Genomic DNA, 10,775 nt, shown 5'->3' with positions numbered 1-10,775 from the left:
CAAGACACAGAGATACGTTTTTAGGAGTGATTACATGTAAAACCAGACAGAGAGGTAGATTCTTTAATACACAATGGGACGTTCCACAGTTTCGGGACTGCCACATAAAAAGCATTAGCCTCTTCCCCATCTTTTTGGCTTAGTGGAATATAAATTTGGTTATCGTCAGCATAACATTGGAGATACATACCAAGCTTCATCATTAAGCCAAAAAGGAAGTAGATAAAGAGCAAAAAGAGGAAGGTCAAAAACTGAGTCCTGTGGCACCTCACATAATAAGAGAGCAAAGGATGGCGTAAATCACCAAGTGAGACACAGAAGGTTTGGTTTTCTGAATATGATCTAAGTCAATCCATTAGTGCATCCCTGATGCCAACCCACTATGCCAAATCAGTGATTAAAACTGTGTGTGCAACTGTTTCAAAAGCAGCAGAAAAGTCCCTGAGAACAAGAATCCCACCTAATGAAGGACAATGGCGTGGACCAAACCAGGCACCTCCTCTGTTAGTTAAAGGCATGTTACAAGGTCTAAGGTTGAGAAATGCTCTACAAACAGATTGGAAAATGTTGTAGTCCACGTAAGAGATCATCATCGATCCATCCCATTTTTCATAAACAATTCAGGGTACTAGGGATGGTGGTGTTGTATAGGTTAGGGATGGGAAATTCTAGTTTCTGTGGGCTGCAACTTTTAGATTTGCCTGTGGTCCAATACATCTGAAAGGAATGGCTGAATCACCTCCTCTGTATGCAGGCAGTTTCTTCAGAGTCCCCTTAATCATTTAATTACCTGATTCAGGTGTGTTTGACTGAAGAAACATCTTAAAGTTGCTGGATACCAGTCTTGACTGGAATTACCCACCTCTAGCATTGGTAAATGTTTAACACAGTATGGGTCTCAGGGGACCAAATTACATTTGTTTTAATGCCATAGCCTATATGATTTATGCTAAAGAACATGCCTATTGACATCATACCAATTTTCTGAGAAGTATATTTCCTACTTCTCTTTGTTTTCTTGAACACGAAGAGTTAACAGTCACCAGTTTTACAGTGAACCTCTTTGATAGGGTGGAACAGGAGATTTACATCATGAATTTGGAGCCAACAAATCATCAACAGCTGCCTAACAGTCACAGAATTATTGTCCAAAATCTTTGTAGAAGATTTCTAACACCTTGTTGAATCTATGCAACAAAACATTGGAGCAGTTCCAAGAAACAAAAGAGGGTCCAAAGTGCCACTAGTCATATGTAGCTGATAAAGTGTTCAGTGAGCATTAACTGTCAATATGCCAGAATATTCAGCTTTGGACTTACCCGCTTTTGTGTCCTCTGGTGGTTTTAAAAGATAAAACATTCACTCACTTCACCTGTAATCTCACAGCCCGTGATGTCGTCAGATGCCAAAGGTTGCCCTGTTTCGGCAGTAATTCAAAGCAATACATTTAAAACAGTGGGGGACTCTCCAGTATACAGCTAGAGGAGTTGATCTGTTAATTTCTTGTCGATCTTGCAAGAAGACCTGCTGCACCACAGAACGAAGCAATAATGAAGTTTGAGAATGTTCTTGCTGATATTGATGGATTTGGAAAATTCCAGATAATGATCATTGTGATCAACTTTGTTGGTCGCGTCACTCTTCCCTGCCACTTCGTGCTGAATAATTTTGCGGCTGCAACACCAGCTCACTACTGTTATGTCAGCTTTCAGGGGGATTTTGACAATTTGTCACAGGCAGAGAAAATGACTGTAAGTATTCCAATGGAGAAAGATGGGAAGCCGAGCTCCTGTCGGATGTTTGCGGAGCCTCAGTATCATCTGCTGCTTAACTCCTCTGACAGTAGTGATGCACCCACTGTGCCATGCCAGAATGGATGGGTGTATGACAACACAACATTTAAATCAACTATAACATCTGAGGTAATCTTACTGACTTATTTCCCTCTCTGTGTTAAAAAAAAAGCTTTGTCATTGGTGTGAACAAAAGTATTAATTTGGGGGGGACTTTTGCTTTTCCACACTTGTTACATAAAGTGGGACCTCGTTTGTGACCAACGAGGGAAAAACAGAGCAACAGCTACAATCTTTTTTGTCGGCGTAATGTTTGGAGCAATAACCTTTGGAAGTCTGAGTGACAGGTATTAAAGCCCTGTAATACAATATTTAAACTAAAGAATGTTTGTCTTTTATATTCAGCTGTATGCAGTTAAATTGTGTCTGTGACTCTCCACAGGTTTGGCCGTAAGATCATGCTACTGGTGTCGTATGTGTCTGGCATGTTGTTTGCTGTAGCAAGCGCTTTTTCTACAACATACATAATGTTTGCAGTGCTGAGGTTCTTCACTGGGTTCTGCATCACTGGCATTGTCATCATTTCAGCTGCTCTTAGTAATTCATTTCTTGCTTCTCAACAGCCTTGATTATAAAGCTAGCCTAAAAAGATCAAGGAAGATTATTTGAAATAGTCAATTATTGAAGAGCTGCTATGATTGTTTTTATCAAGTGTTCATTTGCAGGTGTGGAGTGGGTAGACATTGAGCACAGAAAACTGGTGGGAGTGATTGATAGTTTATCCTGGACATTTGGGAGCACGCTATTTGCAGCCATTGGCTACTTTGTGACTGACTGGCGTTGGCTGACTCTCAGTGTTACATCACCTTTAATCCTGGCCATCATCACTTGGAGGTAGGAATCTGGAATTTTGCAGAAACTGATGATATTCTGCCCTTTTTTGGGGGGGTGGGGTGGTTGGTGCGTGTGTGTGTGGGTTTGGGGGGGTCAAAGAACAAGCTTAGCCAGTAATGGTTTTATTTTAACTGTGAAACTAATGCAATCTTTTTTTCCCAACTAGGCTATAGTAGGCCTTTGTTTTCTGTTGATGACATATCTTTTTCACTGCATACTAATAATATTGTGACTACAATGAACAGATACATCTCAACTGCAATGTCAATCGAAACAAATAAATTAGTAATACAGACTTTAGTTTCATGTCACTTGGACTATTGCTGTGGTCCAATTAGCTCAGCAGACTCCAGATAGTTAAGAATTGGGGAGCAAGACTGGCCCTGGGATGTACATTTCAGATCAGCGTTGCTGTCTTGCATTCAAGACTTTCATAAATGAAAGGCAAAGATAGTTTGGCTTGTTGTTGTTTGGTCTCTCAGAATAAAATCTGGACTTCAACAAACCCTTTGGCCTGTTCTCTAAAGTAGAGCCTACTTCCAGCAGACACAGGGCTAATACAAGACAAGCTGTTACTCTGACATTTACTGTGCCACTTCCTTGAATTAATGCATTAGAAAACACATTTATATACCAGGCCATCTCTCTAAGGATTATGTTTCCACAGGATATAAGATTAATACAAAATAATTTTTTCTTTTAAATGAAATCGTAGGAATTCTATATTTACCAAGGAAATTCTGTTTAACTAGGGACGACATGGTGTATGTTGTTACGATTTGTTTTTTTATATTTTCTTTGTTTTATTTGAATCCCCATTAGCTTCAGCTTACCGGTAAGCTAAAAGCTATTCTTCCTGGGGCCCTCCAATCTTCCATGTGGCGATACAATCTATTACATCACGTTACACACTTTACACGTTTACATAAAATTTGATACATATTTTACCATTTAGCCATTGATCACTAATAAATGAATAAGCATGATTAAAATATTGCTTCTCCAAATAGATCTATTATTGTGATGTTTTAAGTTGAAAATGGACCCCAGGAAGAGTAGTCTCTACTCTGGTAGAAACTAATGCCAATCCTTAAATAAAGAAATAAACAATCTCTGTGCCCTGTGACAAGCTGGTGAGCAGTCCAGAGTATACCCCGCCTCTTGCCCATAGACTGACAGAAATAAGCACTGGCTCGATCCCCACCCTGACGGAATAAGTTGGAGAAGATGGATGCATGGCCTATCTGTCCATGTTATTTTCCAGTCTCTTGTTTCCAGGCACGCCGCGTGTGCATGTATGTCCATGTAAACAGCTACCACTCAGAGCTTAGCTTCTCCCTGCCTGTAAAATGCTACCAGAGAAGAGTAGTAGAGGAGTAAAAAAGAGGAGAGTGTGTCCAGTGGATCTAAAACTTCAGCTAAAGATTATTATTTGCCAAAACAGCTTTATAAAGAAATTAGTTTCTTGCTTGTTGTTGGAGCTGGGGTGGGGGGTAGAGAAAGGCATAACATCTTGTTTTGGTCTACAGAGGGTGCTCAACAGCCCACCTAGTGGAGACATTTGGCTTATTGTTCCTTTAACATACAGTAACAATGTCACCATCTTGAGGAGTTTCTACATTCTATTTTCACTAAGTATATATATTAAAAACCATCTCTGTTAACATCAGGTGGCTTCCAGACTCAGCAAGGTGGCTCATTGCTAATGGAAAACTGGAACAGGCTCAGATGTACCTGAAGAAGTGTGCAAAGATGAATAAAAGAGAAGATTTTATTCAAACACTCAAAGCAGAGGTTTCTACTTACTCAACTGAAATTTAGTCTTGAGTTAAACCATTGGTTTTTAATGACCGGGTTTTAAGAATGACTGATTTTTGGATTCTTTTCAGACATTATCAACTATTGTGGCAGGAGAGGCAAAAGTACGGAATTATACTTACCTTGACTTGATTCGGACCACAAAGATGAGAAAACTAGCCATGAAGACTGGTTTATTATGGTTTGTACAACCTTTGATATTGTCCTCTATTATTATAGCGTGATAAATTCCTAACATGAAAAACACATTTAAATGAAAACTTTGTAAACATATATGCCCACAGGTTTTTTGTGGCAACAACATTTTACGGAATAAGCTTCAACATTGCAGGTTTTGGCCTAAATATCTATCTTACTCAGTTCACCTATGCTATAATTGAGTTGCCAGCCAAACTCTCCGTCTATTATCTTCTGGATAAGATCGGCCGGCGAAAAACTGAGGTGGGAGCTCTGCTGTTGGCTGCTCTCTGTCTAGGAATCAACATTGTGATACCAAAAGGTAGACATGCCAACTGCTTCAGAAAAAAATACACAGAAAATAAATCAATGTCCACAATTTTAACTTGAAAAAAGTTAATGAACCCCTTTTTTTGTTTTACAGATTTGCCAGTGGCCCGAACAGTTGTTGCTGTTTTTGGGAAGGGCTTTTCCTCTGCCTCCTTTGGAACGGTTGTGCTGTACAGTTCCGAGCTGTATCCAACTGTAGTGAGGTAATGAAATGATAACCAGTTTATCGCATCACACAATTGTGCAGCTCCCATGAGTTTCAATGGCATGTGACGATAAACCATTTAAAACAAGGAAGGGCTCAAGCAATATTGTAATAAACATATGATCTCGAGCTAAGTCGAAGAGCCATTGATCTTATCTGACTTAGACTTAGACAGATTAATTTTGTCATTTTGTATACACAAGTGTAAACAAAACAATATTTCGTTTTGATGCTGTGAGGGTGCTAGCTCCCTGGGTTGAAGAGGCTGACGTGGTTGAAGCAGCAGTGGTGCCATCTGCATGTTTAGCAGCGAGAGACAATGTTTGAGAATGTGTGGAAGCCGGAGGGGGCAGGGAGGAGTCGGCTTGGGATGGTTCAGCGTTTGACAGGGAAGCATCTTCTTCTTCTTCTTCTTATGGGATTTTATGGCGGTTGGCAGACTTGTGAATTGTGCATTACCGCCACCAACTGATATGGAGTAAAGCAAGATAACAGGAAACGATTCACCCCCCCCCCCAAAAAAAAAAAAAAAAAAAAAAAAAAAAAAAAAAAAAAAAAAAAAAAAAAAAAAAAAAAAAAAAAAAAACCTGTGTAACTTAAACCAACATAATACTAAATCACATTTGCCCATATACTTTTAATTTACTCTAGGTCATCTTAACTCTGCCAGTTTCTGATGGTCCCATCGGTCCTCCCATCATACTTCCAACCATCTCCCAGTTCAAATCTTTAATGTCCAGATATTTTTCTGCAGCCTTCACTATTATTTTGATTTTTTCCGTTTTTTTTGTTGTCTGTGCAGTACAATTAATTACTTCTACCATGAAAAGAACAAAATTTGTCTTTTTAACAATAAGTGAGTCTTCATTAATTTTTGGAGATTTCTCTAGAGGTTTGGAATTTGCTGTGTGTTGAACTGTAGGTTTGGGTTTTTCTGACTGAGATGGGATCCTTTTTGCAGCTTCAGCGTAGGTTATTCCGAGCTCAAATTTCATTTTTTTAATTTCCTCAGACCTTTTGCTTGCTTCACAGCCGCGATAGGCAGCAGTATGTTCTCCACCACAATTACAGCATTTTATTTTAGCTTCTTTTCCACATTTTCCGTACTCATGTTCTCCTGCACACCTTCCACACCTCTGTTTCCCTTTACAAACTGCTGCAACGTGACCGAATTTTGGCATTTGAAACATCTCAATGGTGGAGGATTGTAGATTTTGACATTATAGCTTATGTAACCGATGAATACTTTGCTTGGTAATTGCTCTTCTTCGAATTTAATTAGCACAGATAAACTGTCAGATCTTTCTCCGTTTCTTGTTGTTTTTAACCGTTTTACTTCTTTTACTTTTGCACCGCTTATGTTTTCCAGAATCTCTTTTTCAGAAATTTTTAGAGGAACTCCTCCAATGACTCCCCTGCTGATCTTTTTGTTCTCCATTAGGCTGCACTGAACTCTTATCCCGTCAATTTTGTTGATACGTATTGCTTTGCCTTGCTGGGCGCTGTCTCTGCAGTTAATTAGCAGGTCTCCACTGTACAGAATTCTGGCACCTTTGACTTCTCCGACAAGTTTATTGATGGTTTTTGTTAAGTGAACCGGATTCCAATTTGTAAAAGAGTCTGCCTGATTAACGACTTTGAATATGACTTTGAATTCATTTTGTTGTGCTGTGGAATGTATGGAATGATCATCACTGGATTGTTCTGAACTAGATTCCCCTTGAACTGATCTCTGTTTTTTCCGCTTTTTCTCATTTTTTGATGTTGCTATTTTCCAACCTTCATTGTCACTATTTCCCTCTTCCATCCCACAAGAATCGCTTCCTGTTTCCTCACTACTCACGGCCCAAGACATTTCTCCATAAGCAGCTTCAAAACACGCGCCATGCACCAAACGACCATCCACCGAGCCTCAAACACTTCTTGTGTCAACGTGGCTTCCCTTCCACCATCTTCCTAAGCTCCCGTCACGTGACAGAAACAAGGTGGGGCGCGTCATCGATCCACAGGGAAGCATCAAGAGTGCTCTCCTCATTTTCACCTGCAGAGGGCTGTGCTTCCGCTCTAGATGCTGAAGATTGCCTGGGAACATTCTCAGAGGAGCTTCCATTCACGCAGAGCTCTTGTTTCTATTTGCGCGGTATAGCATCAGCTCCCCCAGGCCAACAGCACCGTCCGGTACTGCTGGACACAGCCAAGACCCCTTCAGAATGATGGCGCAGCAGTTACATATCTCCTTTTTTGAAGAGAGTTTGATTCGGAAATTAACCATTTTGTTTTCCAACAAGCGGACGTTGGAGAGCAGGATTGATGGAGGTGGTGGTCAGTGGGGATCTTTCTTTAGCTTCGCAGTTAGGCCCCCTCTGAAGCCTCGCTTTCCCCGTCTCTCGCATCTCTTCCACTGGTATCTTGTTGATATCCAACCGTAACACTGCGCAGCTTTTTAAATGGTCAAAAATGTCAGTATTTAAAATATTTTGTGACCGTAGCTCCAGCAGGCGTTGGCGATCATAGATGCGGGGTTGATGTCTAGTTTTTATCATTTTAAGTGGCATATTTTGTGAAATGGTCGAGAAGAGCTGCTCTTGGCCGCTGCCTTGGAGCACCGCCATGGTATCCCATGACATGTTGAAACTTTAAACTATTCTTACTCTCCACATCAAGATTTAAGGAAATGACAAATGTCACAGGGATCTCTAGATTATAGCTAACCATCTCATAGTAAACTATGCAGATGCTCAGTTTGCACTCATGAAGATTAATTTACCTTATGTCGAGTGTGTGAGGGTACTGATACTGCAGTTGGCTGGGGCTTTGGGGAGCTCTGGTTATTTCAGGAAATCGTTAGCCTCATAGGACAGCTCCCTAAGCCATATTTAAGAGTTGTTGGAAAACAAAAAATATTAGCAGGCTCATGAGTATTTCTATTGATATTGGAACAGTAAGTTCAACCAGATGCGTTTGCAAGACAGCAATTGTATGACAAATAAAAATGACTTGGCAATTTTGTCATTCAAAAGAAACAACCGTAGTTTTTTTCTTCCATGTAATTTCTTTGTCTGTCATATTCTGACCCTGAAACGGAAGTAACTGAAGAGCTGCTGAATGTTTTATCACAGTAAACTATGTATATATAAGGTGCAAAACCCCAAAAACAATGAGAACAAATAAAAACCTAATGGTGTGCACTTAAAAAATATTTTGTAAAAATGAAAATTTAAATATATTAAACAATTCTCCGAATTGAATCAAAATGATCTAGCCTACTTTTTTGTTGTTCGTGCTGATTTGGTTTTTAAGATTTAATAGTTTTTAATTAAGGCAGATGAAATCGCCATCCCAGCAGACATTAGAGCTGTGCTCATTTTCCAAAGTTATTGCATAACATCACATGTCATTCCTGCTGGTATTGAATATAACAGTGAGCATGTTTACCTTATTTAGTGGCTGGAATGATTGTTTAATATTTAGTAAATCACCAGCCTCCTAGACCCTTTGGTTTGGACCTGCCATTCGTTACCCCTGGCAACCCCATTGCATTTCCTGTGAAGACCTCACTGTCGGTATTTCACAATAAAAGCACAGGTGAAGCTTAACATCACAACTTTTGAATCACCAAGTAAAGAAGATCTGTTGTTCTGGATGAGGTAACTGTGGCCACACCAACAACTGACCCAACCCTCTGAATAACTGCACATCTTAGTGACCTTTTATCATGGCCAGCCTTGAGGCACATTTTGTAATAATCTTGCTGTCTAATCACCATCTTAATATGCCACACCCACACGGGTGGATTATGTCAACAAAGGAGAAGATGGCACTTTGAAAGATTTGTGAACATTTGAGAGAAACAGAATAACTGAATCTATATAAAATACAAAAAGGTTGAGGTTTAAGATTTCTGAGTACAAAAAGTCTTATTCCACAATATATTGTACCTTGTAAAATTTGCTTATCCCTATGATTGAAATGTATTAACTGTACACACTTAAAAAAAAATCCACTTGCATTTCAAGAGCTGATGCTTCACTTGTATGAAGGTAAATTTGTTTATTTTTTTGATTGAAACAACTTTTTGGGATTTGAATGATTAAGACACAAATGTGCTGCCCACGTATGGCCCAAACACAAAATAGATCCCTTCAACCAAAGAGAACATTTTCAACGATAAAAAAAGTGTTCAAATGCAATAATTTGAGTCTTAAATATTTTATTTGCATTCAAAAACTATTTTCTATGATTGAAAACGTTTATCGTTTCATTGAACTTACTTTTTTTTTATTGATTCTGTTGTTTGTTTAAAGGAACTTCTTTTGTGATTGAATAATAAAGACACAAATGTCCTACCCATTATATGGTCCAATCAAAAAACAATGTTACTTCAGTTAAAAAAGTTGCTATAAACAAAAGACTGCACTTCTATCAAATAAAACCTTTTCAAAGAAACGCAGAGTTCAGATGTATTTTTTTGAGTCTCAAATACATTTTTTCTTTGATTGAAAAGTATTTTTTTCATTAAAGTGAAGATTTTTTTAATTGAAATATATTTTTTGATTGAAGCAACCTTTTTTTTTTAGATTGAATAATAAAAAAAAAACAAATCTACCTTCATACACTTGTGGTTAACAGAGCTAATTTTACATGCCTTTGTCAAAGAGAAGACCTAGGCAGATAAAGATTTTGGATTGTAAAACCAAGTTCTAATAGGCCAAACTATTAGGGAGTTATGCTATGAGGCTAACGTAGTGAATATTAACTTGCCAACACCCAGAATGTGTAAAGAGTACTGAAAATACAACCTAAGATGGTGACTTCAGAGCAGCTCATTGTTAACCGTATCTCAAACCATTATCCATTACAGGCAGAATGGAATGGGCTACAACTCCTTCATGGCTCGCCTTGGGGTCGCTGTGTCTCCTATGATCCTGTTATTGGACGACTTTTGGAAGGAGCTGCCGCAGGTGGTCTTGTGCTCAACAGCTATATTGGGAGCACTGGTAGCAAGGACGTTGGCAGAGACTCGCGACAGGTGTCTGCCAGAGACTATCGAGGATATTGAGGAAATGTAAAAAGTTATCAGTGTATATATATATATATATTTTTTTTTTATAGAAAATGCCAATTAAGTGTTTCTGTAGACTTGATTTGTGTGTTTATTGGCAACTGCATGAAGATAGCATTTATTTAGAAAAAAGTTAGGATTTTACAGTGTTTAGATTTTGTTAGGTCTTAAGTCACAACATCATACACTGTCTTAGTTTCAGAAGTCTATGGGGGAATGATCTCTTCAGCCTTGGGTATTTACCTTATAACTGTATATTCAATACAAGGATGATCACATCCTTAAACACCATTTTCCCCTTCCAAAAAAAAAAATTTATTGAAAAAAACATTCGTTAAAGTTTGTAAAAAAATTTTTTAAATAGATCTCAAAATATTAAGAGACATTCCCCATAAGACATAGCTGGGGCTACTTTAGCTAATAATTTGCAGATATGTTGAACTGTAAAAAAACACAATCAATAATAATTTGTGATGTTTATTTTTACATATGGCAA

General features: G+C 38.5%; 1 protein-coding gene across 1 annotated transcript; it reads left to right on the top strand.

Moving 5' to 3' along the window:
* Positions 1 to 1,381: 1,381 nt before the first annotated feature.
* Positions 1,382 to 10,654, top strand: LOC119774732 (solute carrier family 22 member 7-like). The gene is made up of 9 exons (XM_038272402.1): positions 1,382 to 1,922; positions 2,037 to 2,140; positions 2,236 to 2,390; positions 2,519 to 2,687; positions 4,358 to 4,481; positions 4,577 to 4,686; positions 4,790 to 5,004; positions 5,107 to 5,215; positions 10,079 to 10,654. Exons 1-9 carry the CDS (start codon positions 1,551 to 1,553, stop codon positions 10,284 to 10,286), a joined length of 1,566 nt encoding a protein of 521 aa, XP_038128330.1. The 5' UTR covers positions 1,382 to 1,550; the 3' UTR covers positions 10,287 to 10,654.
* The last annotated feature ends 121 nt before the right edge of the window (positions 10,655 to 10,775 follow it).

This window comes from Cyprinodon tularosa, unplaced genomic scaffold, assembly GCF_016077235.1.
Source record: "Cyprinodon tularosa strain WSP-4 unplaced genomic scaffold, ASM1607723v1 ctg829, whole genome shotgun sequence".
In the NCBI taxonomy this organism is placed as follows: Eukaryota; Metazoa; Chordata; class Actinopteri; order Cyprinodontiformes; family Cyprinodontidae; genus Cyprinodon; species Cyprinodon tularosa.
Note: the sequence above shows the minus strand (reverse complement) of the source record. Positions and strands in the feature narration are given on the sequence as shown.

Bases quoted from the DNA above. Each gene is read 5' to 3' on its own strand.
- LOC119774732 (XM_038272402.1), top strand. From the start codon at position 1,551: ATGAAGTTTGAGAATGTTCTTGCTGATATTGATGGATTTGGAAAATTC. The intron at 2,141-2,235 runs GTATTAAAGCCC...GACTCTCCACAG, and splicing joins TTTGGAAGTCTGAGTGACAG to GTTTGGCCGTAAGATCATGC. The intron at 2,688-4,357 runs GTAGGAATCTGG...TGTTAACATCAG, and splicing joins CTGGCCATCATCACTTGGAG to GTGGCTTCCAGACTCAGCAA.